A 15,000-nucleotide genomic window follows, 5' to 3' on the forward strand; every position below is an offset into this window, starting at 1 on the left:
CCAGGTTTTTGGATACGATGGGTGGGTGGCAGAAGGCTGTGATGATGTACTTTAGCTTCTCGTTTGGTTTGCAGCAGGGCCTGTATTTACTGGAGCCCAAGTCGAGCGAAACGTCTAAGAAGTCCGCAGTTGTGAGGTTGGTCTTTATAGTGATTTTCAAACCCGTGGAGGTAAGCGTGCTGCTTAGATCTTTCCTAAGATTTGTCTAGTGTATGTCCGTTTGTACCCATAGCGATGGCCAGGGCATCATCTCTGTAGAGGCCAAAGAGGACAGAGGGGAACTTTTTCCTAAGGGTATCGAGGATATACAACCTGATGAGGTCGCTTACGTTAATACTGTCGAAGGCTTCCATCAAGACGTCAAAGGAGGCTGTAGTGTCAGATTGCTTGACACATGCCAAACCTTTGTTGAACAGCATTGTCTTTATGACATGCATAATGACTTATATGTTTCAGTGGCTAAGGTCAGTGAAGCCCCTAGCGAAGGAAAGCGCCTTGGACAGTAATCTTTTTGACACAGACGAGGAAAAGTTGACTTGCTCTGCCTCTTCCCTTGTTGATGTTAAACCATACGGTGTCTTTATTGGTTCTGAGCCACAGGGAAAGGCTGCTGGCCATTATTATGTCGTTATTGATATCTCTCAATATGTGCTTGTTCGACACCGATCTCGGAGTTGGCCGGATTGATCAGGTGACATTTAGGGTTTGAGGCAAAGTTCAGTTCACGATCTTTAATGGCTTGGATCTCTTCCCTATACGCTATCTCTAGTTCGTTAGTTATTATTTTTTTGGGGCTTCACTGTTGATGTCGTTATATGTGTATGGGAAAGCGCACCTGTAATTTTGTGGGATATTATTTTCTATTAGTCTATGGTAATCAAGTGCGCCTATTCAATATGTTTTTAGTCTTATGAGAGAAGACTGGGGACCTATCTAAGTTTTTTAACAATCCTAATGTCCACCCGGAGATTGTATTGGAAGGAGAAAGAGGTCTTACAGAATTTCAGCTTGAGAATGATGCCAAGTAGGTCTGCTTTGAAAGGTTCGTGGTCCTTGATTTTGGGTGGGTGTTTCCTAGATCTGATTCCATGTTTACTGTACTCTAGGGATGGTACGATCAGGTGGTGGTCGAATGCTTTCCACTCCACACACCTAATCATGTCCATTATCTTTTCCAGCAGCATGAACGGGGTGGGTATATTCTTAGTGGAGCAGCCGAGGTCAAACCGTTCCATATTTTAGTGGAGTAGACGAGATTAAATCGTTACATATGTATGCGAGATTCGTGGTTTCTTCGGCTACTCCATTAAAAATGAGGACATCATAGAAAAGTCATGTAGAGTCAGAAAGATTAGCCGTCCTGCAGATATGAATAATCAGCAAGAAAGTGAATATCTCTACGGAAGCAGCAGCTCCTCTACTTTCATTATCAAAATCAAACTTATATCAATAATGATTGGCGCTTATTGTTCTTTTAGTAAATGTCGGGGCAGCAATCTAGGAAAAAGAGAAAAATAAACACTGACAAACATTAATTTTAGATTACACGAAAACGAAATTTAATACTTACCCTTGATGTTCTCTCTGTAAAAAATGCGATAATTGTTATTGTCTTCCCCCTTCTTTGCTCTCATTGCAGAATGATAATTATATGGTCGGATGGTGATAGACTCGTCACTGCAAATAATATATTACAACTAATGGATTCAATAACGTTCATCATAATGTAATACTTTACGACTGTATTTACAACAATCAGTTCTGTTTAATGAGTTTATATTTCATCTTTGAAATTATTGAGTGTGTTTTCTTAGTTTGTTATTTATAACATAAAAAGTAAACATGAACTGTAATTTGGATAAATCAGATTTAAAAAGGAGTGTCAGATGAGATTGAAACGAAAGTTTTAGGAAATGTAACTGATACGGATGAAAATAAAAATGGCTGCCAGAAGCAGTTTTGAATATGTGCATTGGCTGTAGATAAGAGCTTGCTTTTTACCAGTTTGAAGAACCGTAAATTCACTATCGTAACGGAAGAAGAGATAGACAGAGTAGAGACTGTGAGGTTATTGGTCATTAGTTGTACTAATGTGCACGTGTTTGTAGTATTTGAATGGACAAGACTGGCTATCATTCACCTTTCAGTTGTAAATCCAACGGTATATTTCCCACTTAAAGCTACGGTTTCCTACTTCTTTCTGTAAACTGAAAAAAAATATTTATATACACATAATCATGATGGAAGAGTACTCCAACTGGCACGGGAGCAGAATTGCATTTTAGACGCATGGCGGAAATATGTAGGGTTAGCGCATTGGAGGAGAGTGCCAGGCGCCTCGAAAACCTGTTCTGAGAGTGCCAAACGCCTCGAAAACCTGTTTTGACAGGTAACGACTAAGTTTTCTCGATGCACCTGCGTTGACGAGAAGCAAGCATTGCGGTTCATCCAAATCGTACCTAGATGAATATTTGTTGGAGCAGCAGATAACGATAATATAGGATAATACAGTTCTATACTTAAGAGATGGGGAATTATGTTCATTATTTACATTGTTTACGTTTGACGGATATTTGTCCTCATCTTGCTTGTTGTTAATACAACATTTCATCCTTCATCAGGTGTCTTGGGGGAAATTTCGAACCTGGATTCTCATTCCTAAGGTGTTTTTTATTGTTATGTTGTTATTATTATTATTATTATTGTTGTTGTTGTTGTTGTTGTTATTATTATTATTATTATTATTATTATTATTATTATGATTGTTATTATTATTATTATTATTATTGTTCAGTAGTTTTATTTTTATAACGTGCTTTCACTTCACTACCGAGCATTATTATTATTATTATTATTATTATTATTATTATTATTATTATTATTATTATTATTATTATTATTATTATTATTATTATTATTCAGGTCCCTGACTGGAATCGAACTTGGAATCTTGGGGTTAGTTGCCCGCGCTCTTAACCACTACGCCATATGCCCGTAGGATGTTCACATTTCAAAATGGCTGGTCACACAGATCATAAATTTGATGTCCGTTTGATCGACCTAGTGAATACTCGATTGCTGGCGAGTGAATGTCGTTTCTGGTGAACAAAACTAGAAGGACCCTATCAGTAAATATGCTAAGGAACAACTGATGGGAAAAATTACCACTCATGTTCTTTAGTGAGCCCTTATGACTAATAATGAAAAAAATTATTATTAGAATTCTTATAATCATCATTGTCATTATCATCGTCAATTAAAATGACTAAAGGCAGAATCGACAAGGTTGCAAATAATACGCCATTCTGGAGTTATTTTTGTTCATTAATATTTTGAGTGTGAATCTCACCACAATCTATTCTGATATTTATTTTGCGGCTCGATAAATTAATACTCGTTAATTATTGAGATGGATGTATCATAGTTAACTGTGATGTATTTTCGAAATATTTAAGTTTTTGCTCATATGAGAAATCGTAATTATTAGCATTGAGAAACCATAAATGTGAATAAAAAACAAGTGGTTAATATATACTTATAATTAAACTCGTAGTTTCCTCGGTAATTTCCGAACCACGGCGGCGATGAAATGAGTTTACTCTCCTGGAACCACGATATGTAATTTGTTCCTCTTCCATCGAAAATTAATGAGTGAATGTCAGCATTATGTTTTCTCAACACAAGTTTCACCTGCAAAAAACAAAATTAAATAAATTGAAGTAGAAACCTGAGAGAGAGAAAGAGTGAGAGAGAGAATATGTGTGTGTATGTGTGTGTGTGAGAGAGAGAGAGATAGAGAAGACGAGAATGTGAGAGAATGAGAAAGCAGGAGGTCGAGAGGGAGACAGAGAGGAAAGGGTATGCGGACAGAGAAAATGAGGAATGGGGAGCGAGAGATGATGATTGGGAGAAAGGAAATGAGGAAAAACAGTTGAGAGAAAGAAATGATGAGGGTGAAATGGTGAGAGAAAAGTGTAGGGTGAGCTTAAAAAAAGATAGGATTCTGATGAAAGATGTACGTGGAACATTTTGTACGTTACAGGATATAGAACAGGACGGTGAAGTAATATCAACTAAACATTAACTGTGTAAATTTCGTTGCATATGTAGGAGAGATACTTTATCTTAGTTCTTTACTCTTTTACTCTATTACATGCTTCAGTCATTTGACTGTGGCCATGCTGGAGCACCGCCTTTAGTCGAGCAAATCGACCCCAGGACTTATTCTTTGTAAGCCTAGTACTTATTCTATCGGTCTCTTTTGCCGAACCGCTACGTTACGAGGACATAAACACACCAGTATCGGTTGTCAAGCGATGTTGGGGGGGGGGGGGGGACAAACATGGACACACAAACATGCACATACACACACATTCATATATATACATATATACGACGGCCTTCTTTCAGTTTCCGTCTACCAAATCCACTCATAAGGCTTTGATCGGCCCGAGGCTATAGTAGAAGACACTTGCCCAAGGTGCCACATAGTGGAACTGAACCCGGAACCATGTGGTTCGTAAGCAAGCTACTTACCACATAGCCACAACCTTTAACAGATTAATGACAGACGGGTATGAAAATAAAATATTGGGTAATTTTACTTGCAATGTCATTGCTTTCTACCTAGCAGAAGATTTAACTCTTCACTTATCTGATAACTTCAAAGCGGAGAACCGAGCAGATGGCATGGTTTCTACAGCTGGTTGTCCTAATGCCCTTCCTAACGCTAATCACTTTACAAAGTGTACAGGGTCCTGTTACGCAGTATCGGTACGGTACGGGTGCTTTTTACGTTGCACCAGCACTTACGAGCCAGAAAGATTACAGATGCTCAGCTGGAGAAGGTTGCAATGAACGGGCATGCACACAAGAGCAACAACGTTTTTACTTACCTTGAAGTATCTTTTCAAGTATAGCAAACCATCAGGAGTCTCGGTCCCCCTGCTATCCCCTCTGTGACTCCCAACGTTTGTAGATCCTTTCCCACCATTTCGTCCCACATCTTGGATCTAGCCCTCTAGAATTTGAGATCGGCATCTCTTGATGCAACACTCCTCATTCATACGCATTACATTGCTATAGCGATACAGTCTTCTCTCTTGCGCACTACATTTGTTGTTATCTATATCTAGTTCCTCTCTCAAAACACTCACAATCTGTCGTATATGCATACTAACATTATCCATCCTGCGAAGCATACTGGCTTCATTTCTTTCAAGCCTTCGCAGTAGTGATAGCCCATGATTTACTGCTATATAACATAGCTGTCCGTACATAGGCATCGTACAATCTGCCTCAATCTCTGAGGGAGAGCCTCAGAGGTGGTAGTTCTCTGAACTTCGCTCAGCCTATTCGTATTCTAGCAGTCATGCTTTCGGAACAAGCACACCTACTATTAATTTGGTCACTTAAGTAACAGAAACTGCCTACTCCTTCTACGGAACACTTTTGACATACGAGGGATTCTATTTTTTGTACATTCCTGGTATTTAATATACTTGTACATCAGTCACATGTAAAGACTACTTTCTCCGCTTGTCGTCCAATGTTACAGCTGTACCTCTTATGCTTCCATAGCTTGCACTGGGTACGCCTGATGGAGTTTCTCCGATACCTTTTCTACATATCAGACAGGGCTACCTCCATGAAGGTACCTGCGTTTTGTCTTTTATCCTACTTATCAATACGATAATAATGATGATGAGGATGATGTTAATAACAACAACAACAACAACAATAATAATAATAATAATAATAATAATAATAATAATAATAATAATAATAATAATAATAATAATAATAATAAAATAATATAAACAAATATAAAGCCTGGAAATAACGAAGGGAAACCTAATAATTACGATACTATGAAAATGAAAATAACCGAAGAACTGAAAACCACAGATCTTAGAATGGACCACAGATTATATCTCCCAAAAATCAAAATAGACAATAAAACAACATCAATAATAAATAGCATAAACCTGGCCGTCACGGAACTAACAACCACAGAAACAACAGGCAATATCACTGAGCTAAATGACATAATATATGCGGCAGCCACTGAAGCCACAAAAGAAGCAGGATACTCACTCAAACCCATCCGAACAGGAGTTCTACCACCCAAACAGACCTTGTGGATAAATAACATCCAGAACAAAATTAAAAAAAAGAGAAAAGATTTATCGATTCTCAACGAAATTAGTAAACAATCAACACTACTAAGTAACAAGAAGAAAACAAAAATACTGTACAAATACAGCATTACAGAAAAAGACTTACCTGAGGCAAAAGAAAAACTAAAGCAAGACATCCTTGCCAAGGCACAAAGGATCCGCCGGTATGAGAAACGCCAACGTTTCTTTGAACAAAACAAACAGTTCAAATCCAACCCCAAAAAACTCTACCAAGAACTGGGTAAAAATAAAATAGACATTACTTCAGCACCAACAGCAGAAGAACTAGAGAAATTCTGGAAACAAATATGGTCGGTGAAGCAACAACCCCAGAAAAGGACCATTAAAACAACGAACTTAGCTCCTGAGCAACTCTGGGCCCCTATAACAACTGAAGAGGTCACCCAGACACTGCAAAGACTAAGCAACTGGAAGGCACCTGGACACGACAAGATCCCCAATTTCTGGTTAAAACACCTGCCAGGAATAAATAAAAAGCTGGCAGAAAACTTTAACAACATACTAGCAGATCCAGAGACAATGCCTGAATGGCTCACAAAAGGGAAAACCATCTTAATCTCCAAATCCACGGAAACGGAGAAACCACAAAACTATAGACCTATAACCTGTCTCCCTACGATCTACAAAGCCTTTACTGCAATAATATCGCAAAGATTGAGTAAACACCTGGAAAATAACAACCTGTTTCCAGAAGAGCAGAAGGGATGCTGCAAGGGCTCATACGGCTGTAAAGATCAATTATTGATCAATAAAGCCATAACTGAAGACAGCCGCAGAAAGAAGAAAGGCCTCAGTATGGCCTGGATGGACTACCAAAAGGCTTTCGACAGTGTTCCCCACACGTGGATTCTGGAAACACTAGCCATAAACAAGGTGGCACCAATTATCATAAAATACATAGAGCACTCAATGAACAAATGGCAGACAGTGCTACAGCTCGAAACAAAAGAGGGACTTGTGAAAACGAAATCCGTCCCCATTAGTAGAGGAATATTCCAGGGAGACACGCTCTCTCCACTCCTGTTCTTCCTGGCACTCACACCTTTAACTGAATTGCTAAATAGAACTGGATGCGGTTACAAATGCTACGGAAAAACAGTCAGCCACCTTCTATATATGGATGACCTAAAATTATATGCTAAAATCGACAAAGAGCTAGAAACATTACTACAGACAGTACACGGCTTTACCAAGGAAATAGATATGAAATTCGGATTAGAAAAATGTGCCAAAAGCAACCCTGAAAAGAGGAAAATTAGTTAAAAGTAGCAATATAACACTAGATAAAGCCAATGAAATAAGAGAACTAGACGAAAGCCAACCATATAAGTATTTAGGAGTCAATGAACTAGATAGGATACAACATACACAAATGAAAGAAAAAATAAAGAAAGAGTACTATAGACGAGTTAGATCAATACTAAAAACAGAGCTCAATGCTAAAAACAAGATAATGGGTATCAACACTTTAGCTGTCCCAGTTATAAGCTACAGCTACAACATCCTTAACTGGACACTAAACGAACTATGTAAAATAGAAAGGAAAACAAGAAAAATAATGACATGATATAGGATGCACCACCCAAAATCTGACATAGAAAGGCTATATATACAACGCACAGAAGGTGGCAGGGGTCTTATACAGCTAGAAAACTATTATAAAATAACCACCATAGGACTGCAAAAATACCTACTCCAAAAGCAAGGGAAGCTAATACAAATAGCCACAAAACACGAGCAAAACAAAAAGCTGTTTTCAGTATTTAAGGAAGCTGACAAATACAAACAAGAAATCAATCTACCTAACAAATACGAAGAAGAAGAAGAAGAAGAAGAAGAAGAAGAAGAAGAAGAAGAAGAAGAAGAAGAAGAAGAAGAAGAAGAAGAAGAAGAAGAAGAAGAAGAAGAAGAAACAACAAAAGCTATAAAACAAATGAAATCCAAACTAAAACTAGAACAGCAACGGACCATGATAAAACGATGGCAAGAAAAGCCCCTACATGGTAAATACTGGGCTAAACTAAATGCGAAAGAAATAGACATAGAAAAATCCCAGCAATGGCTGAGAAGCTCAGGACTCAAAGCAGAGACTGAAGGATTTTTAATTGCTGCACAAGACCAGAGCCTCCCCACCAGAAATTACCAAAAACACATAATGAAAAGAAATATAACAAGTAACTGTAGAATATGTGGAGATCGACAAGAAACAATAATTCATATTATCTCTGGCTGCCCAGTCCTGGCTAAGAAGGAATATATTCACAGACGCGACAGAGCTGGGACCTATATACACTGGAAGCTATGCCAACACTATGGAATAACAACAGAAAAAAGATGGTATAAACACACGCCAGAAAAGGTCACAGAAAACGAGAAAGCAACCATACTCTGGGATATGCCAATACACACAGATAGAGAAATTAAGGCAAATAGACCAGATATAGTTGTCAAAGATCATGAAGAAAAAAAATGCTTTCTAATTGATGTATCAATACCAGCAGATGACAACGTTTCTCTAAAAGAAATGGAAAAACTTTCAAAATACAAAGACCTGGAAATAGAGATAACTCGAATGTGGAATCTAAAAACAGAAACAATTCCTATCATAGTAGGTGCCTTAGGTATAATAAAACATATTCAGACAAATACATAACAAAAACACCAGGACTTACAAATATATATAACATACAGAAAATTGCACTACTGGGTACTGCACACATTCTACGCAAAACACTTTCAATACAGTAAACATAAGAGCACCACAGCAATCCACAGCACATACCCAAGGCGCACAGAGCTGCGCTCGGTAGTGAAGTGAAAGCACGTTATAAAAAAACAAAAAACAAAAAAAACTACTGAACAATAATAATAATAATAGTAATAGCTTCAAATTTCGGCACAAGGGCAGCTAGGGAACTAGTCGATTCCATAGAACTCGGTGTTTCACTAGTCTTTATATTATCGATCCCGAAAGGATTAAAGGCAAAGTCAACCTCGGCAGGTCTTTGAACTCAGAACGTAAAGCGGACGGAGTACCTCTAAGCATTTTGCCCGGAGTGCAAACCATTCTACCAGTCTACCGACCTCACAATAATAATAATAATAATAATAATAATAATAATAATAATAATAATAATAATAATAATAATAATAATAATAATAATAATAACATTTCCGGCAAACCATTCAACCAGTCTACCGACCTCACAATAATAATAATAATAATAATAATAATAATAATAATAATAATAATAATAATAATCTCCACTCCTGTTCTGCCTGGCACTCACACCTTTAACAGAATTGCTAAATAGAACTGGATGCGGTTACAAATGCTATGGAAAAACAGTCAGCCACCTTCTATATATGGATGACCTAAAATTATATGCAAAAAACGACAAAGAGCTAGAAACACTACTACAGACAGTACACGGCTTTACCAAGGAAATAGAAATGAAATTCGGATTAGAAAAATGTGCCAAAGCAACCCTGAAAAGAGGAAAATTAGTTAAAAGTAGCAATATAACACTAGATAAAGCCAATGAAATAAGAGAACTAGACGAAAGCCAACCATATAAGTATTTATGAGTCAATGAACTAGATAGGATACAACATACACAAATGAAAGAAAAAATAAAGAAAGAGTACTACAGACGAGTTAGATCAATACTAAAAACAGAGCTCAATGCTAAAAACAAGATAATGGGTATCAACACTTTAGCTGTCCCAGTTATAAGCTACAGCTACAACATCCTTAACTGGACACTAAACGAACTATGTAAAATAGACAGGAAAACAAGAAAAATAATGACAGGATATAGGATGCACCACCCAAAATCTGACATAGAAAGGCTATATATACAACGCACAGAAGGTGGCAGGGGTCTTATACAGCTAGAAAACTATTATAAAATAACCACCATAGGACTGCAAAAATACCTACTCCAGAAGCAAGGGAAACTAATACAAATAGCCACAAAACACGAGCAAAACAAAAAACTGTTTTCAGTATTTAAGGAAGCTGACAAATACAAACAAGAAATCAATCTACCTAACAAATACGAAGAAGAAGAAGAAGAAGAAACAACAAAAGCTATAAAACAAATGAAATCCAAACTAAAACTAGAACAGCAACGGACCATGATAAAACGATGGCAAGAAAAGCCCCTACATGGTAAATACTGGGCTAAACTAAATGCGAAAGAAATAGACAGAGAAAAATCCCAGCAATGGCTGAGAAGCTCAGGACTTAAAGCAGAGACTGAAGGATTTTTAATTGCTGCACAAGACCAAAGCCTCCCCACCAGAAATTACCAAAAACACATAATGAAAAGAAATATAACAAGTAACTGTAGAATATGTGGAGATCGACAAGAAACAATAAATCATATTATCTCTGGCTGCCCAGTCCTGGCTAAGAAGGAATATATTCACAGACACGACAGAGCTGGGACCTATATACACTGGAAGCTATGCCAACATTATGGAATAGCAACAGAAAAAAGATGGTATAAACACACGCCAGAAAAGGTCACAGAAAACGAGAAAGCAACCATACTCTGGGATATGCCAATACACACAGATAGAGAAATTAAGGCAAATAGACCAGATATAGTTGTCAAAGATCATGAAGGAAAAAAATGCCTTCTAATTGATGTTTCAATACCAGCAGATGACAACGTTTCTCTAAAAGAAATGGAAAAACTTTCAAAATACAAAGACCTGGAAATAGAGATAACTCGAATGTGGAATCTAAAAACAGAAACAATTCCTATCATAGTAGGTGCCTTAGGTATAATAAAAAAATATTCAGACAAATACATAACAAAAACACCAGGACTTACAAATATATATAACATACAGAAAATTGCACTACTGGGTACTGCACACATTCTACGCAAAACACTTTCAATACAGTAAACATAAGAGCACCACAGCAAACCACAGCACATACCCAAGGCGCACAGAGCTGCGCTCGGTAGTGAAGTGAAAGCACGTTATAAAAATAAAACTACTGAATAATAATAATAATAATAATAATAATAATAATAATAATAATAATAATAATAATAATAATAATAATAATAATAATAATAATAATAACATTTCCGGCAAAAACGAAGTAAACGAAAAACAACAAACCCAGACCGTAGAGATGGATAATAGTGTACAAAAAGCACCAAACCAGAACACCACAGACAAACATATGAATGAAAAGGAAGGCAAAACAAATATAAAACCTGGAAATAACGAAGGGAAACCTAATAATTACGATACTATGAAAATGAAAATAACCAAAGAACTGTAAACCACAGATCTTAGAATGGACCACAGATTATATCTCCCAAAAATCAAAATAGACAATAAAACAACATCAATAATAAATAGCATAAACCTGGCCGTCACGGAACTAACCACCACAGAAACAACAGGCAATATCACTGAGTTAAATGACATAATATATGCGGCAGCCACTGCAGCCACAAAAGAAGCAGGATACTCACTCAAACCCATCCGAACAGGAGTTCTACCACCCAAACAGACCTTGTGGATAAATAACATCCAGAACAAAATTAAAAAAAAAGAGAAAAGATTTATCGATTCTCAACGAAATTAGTAAACAATCAACACTACTAAGTAAAAAGAAGAAAACAAAAATACTGTACAAATACAGCATTACAGAAAAAGATTTACCTGAGGCAAAAGAAAAACTAAAGCAAGACATCCTTGCCAAAGCACAAAGGATCCGCCGGTATGAGAAACGCCAACGTTTCTTTGAACAAAACAAACAGTTCAAATTCAACCCCAAAAAACTGTACCAAGAACTGGGTAAAAATAAAATAGACATTACTTCAGCACCAACAGCAGAAGAACTAGAGAAATTCTGGAAACAAATATGGTCGGTGAAGCAACAACCCCAGAAAAGGACCATTAAAACAACGAACTTAGCACCTGAGCAACTCTGGGCCCCTATAACAACTGAAGAGGTAACCCAGACACTGCAAAGACTAAGCAACTGGAAGGCACCTGGACACGACAAGATCCCCAATTTCTGGTTAAAACACCTGCCAGCAATGCATAAAAAGCTGGCAGAAAACTTTAACAACATACTCGCAGATCCAGAGACAATGCCTGAATGGCTCACAAAAGGGAAAACCATCTTAATCCCCAAATCCACGGAAACGGAGAAACCACAAAACTATAGACCTATAACCTGTCTCCCTACGATCTACAAAGCCTTTACTGCAATAATATCGCAGAGATTGAGTAAACACCTGGAAAATAACAACCTGTTTCCAGAAGAGCAGAAGGGATGCTGCAAGGGCTCATACGGCTGTAAAGATCAATTATTGATCAATAAAGCCATAACTGAAGACAGCCGCAGAAAGAAGAAAGGCCTCAGTATGGCCTGGGTGGACTACCAAAAGGCTTTCGACAGTGTTCCCCACACGCGGATTCTGGAAACACTAGCCAAAATCAAGGTGGCACCAATTATCATAAAATACATAGAGCACTCAATGAACAAATGGCAGACAGTGCTACAGCTCCAAACAAAAGAGGGACTTGTGAAAACGAAAGCCATCCCCATTAGAAGAGGAATATTCCAGGGAGACACGCTCTCTCCACTCCTGTTCTGCCTGGCACTCACACCTTTAACCGAATTGCTAAATAGAACTGGATGCGGTTACAAATGCTATGGAAAAACAGTCAGCCACCTTCTATATATGGATGACCTAAAATTATATGCTAAAAACGACAAAGAGCTAGAAACACTACTACAGACAGTACACGGCTTTACCAAGGAAATAGATATGAAATTCGGATTAGAAAAATGTGCCAAAGCAACCCTGAAAAGAGGAAAATTAGTTAAAAGTAGCAATATAACACTAGATAAAGCCAATGAAATAAGAGAACTAGACGAAAGCCAACCATATAAGTATTTAGGAGTCAATGAACTAGATAGGATACAACATACACAAATGAAAGAAAAAATAAAGAAAGAGTACTATAGACGAGTTAGATCAATACTAAAAACAGAGCTCAATGCTAAAAACAAGATAATGGGTATCAACACTTTAGCTGTCCCAGTTATAAGCTACAGCTACAACATCCTTAACTGGACACTAAACGAACTATGTAAAATAGACAGGAAAACAAGAAAAATAATGACAGGATATAGGATGCACCACCCAAAATCTGACATAGAAAGGCTATATATACAACGCACAGAAGGTGGCAGGGGTCTTATACAGCTAGAAAACTATTATAAAATAACCACCATAGGACTGCAAAAATACCTACTCCAGAAGCAAGGGAAGCTAATACAAATAGCCACAAAACACGAGCAAAACAAAAAACTGTTTTCAGTATTTAAGGAAGCTGACAAATACAAACAAGAAATCAATCTACCTAACAAATACGAAGAAGAAGAAGAAGAAGAAGAAGAAGAAACAACAAAAGCTATAAAACAAATGAAATCCAAACTAAAACTAGAACAGCAACGGACCATGATAAAACGATGGCAAGAAAAGCCCCTACATGGTAAATACTGGGCTAAACTAAATGCGAAAGAAATAGACAGAGAAAAATCCCAGCAATGGCTGAGAAGCTCAGGACTCAAAGCAGAGACTGAAGGATTTTTAATTGCTGCACAAGACCAGAGCCTCCCCACCAGAAATTACCAAAAACACATAATGAAAAGAAATATAACAAGTAACTGTAGAATATGTGGAGATCGACAAGAAACAATAAATCATATTATCTCTGGCTGCCCAGTCCTGGCTAAGAAGGAATATATTCACAGACACGACAGAGCTGGGACCTATATACACTGGAAGCTATGCCAACACTATGGAATAACAACAGAAAAAAGATGGTATAAACACACGCCAGAAAAGGTCACAGAAAACGAGAAAGCAACCATACTCTGGGATATGCCAATACACACAGATAGAGAAATTAAGGCATATAGACCAGATATAGTTGTCAAAGATCATGAAGGAAAAAAATGCTTTCTAATTGATGTATCAATACCAGCAGATGACAACGTTTCTCGAAAAGAAATGGAAAAACTTTCAAAATACAAAAACCTGGAAATAGAGATAACTCGAATGTGGAGTCTAAAAACAGAAACAATTCCTATCATAGTAGGTGCCTTAGGTATAATAAAAAAATACTCAGACAAATACATAACAAAAATACCAGGACTTACAAATATATGTAACATACAGAAAATTGCACTACTGGGTACTGCACACATTCTACGCAAAACACTTTCAATACAGTAAACATAAAAGCACCACAGCAATCCACAGCACATACCCAAGGCGCACAGAGCTGCGCTCGGTAGTGAAGTGAAAGCACGTTATAAAAATAAAACTACTGAACAATAATAATAATAAAATGCCCTGAAGCAGTCCCAGACAGTTGCTCTCATGGCTTCTGCTCTTAACTGACTGGAAGTGTTATCATCTACATTGTTTTGTCTTGGTATAATAGATGGGCTACAGCAAATATTCTGCTTAATACCACAGATTTGCTTGGCAGTTGTTTGACCTTAACCAGTTGAGCATGTCCCTTGGTGGCTGACGATATGTGCATCTCTAATCACAAGCAGAAGTAGTGAGGGAGCATCATCGTCATGTGTTGAAAGGAATTCTTTGTGGTTTGGATAATTCACCTTTGGAAACATGGGTGTTTCGTTCAATATGCTTAAAACAAACCTTATTCAGGGACATTTTGAGCGGGATGGGCTACACGACGTGAAGAAAATTTTAACTGGGCTCCACCTGCAAGGGCA

At 37.4% G+C, this 15,000-nt stretch overlaps 1 protein-coding gene across 2 annotated transcripts in view; it reads right to left on the reverse strand.

Annotated features, from left to right (window-relative positions):
• The window catches only part of LOC106876620 (uncharacterized), a 31,882-nt gene that overhangs the window by 2,043 nt on the left and 14,839 nt on the right, over window positions 1–15,000 (reverse strand). For both annotated transcript variants that reach the window (XM_052969883.2, XM_089356333.1), the window contains exons 4-5: window positions 3,536–3,690; window positions 1,571–1,677 (exon numbers count right to left, since the gene is read on the reverse strand). In XM_052969883.2, coding sequence (XP_052825843.1) covers window positions 1,571–1,677; window positions 3,536–3,690 — 262 coding nt within the window. The remainder of the gene's footprint in view (window positions 1–1,570; window positions 1,678–3,535; window positions 3,691–15,000) is intronic.

The sequence above is a fragment of the Octopus bimaculoides genome, chromosome 8 (assembly GCF_046866305.1).
Source record: "Octopus bimaculoides isolate indiv1 chromosome 8, ASM4686630v1, whole genome shotgun sequence".
Taxonomy (NCBI): domain Eukaryota; kingdom Metazoa; phylum Mollusca; class Cephalopoda; order Octopoda; family Octopodidae; genus Octopus; species Octopus bimaculoides.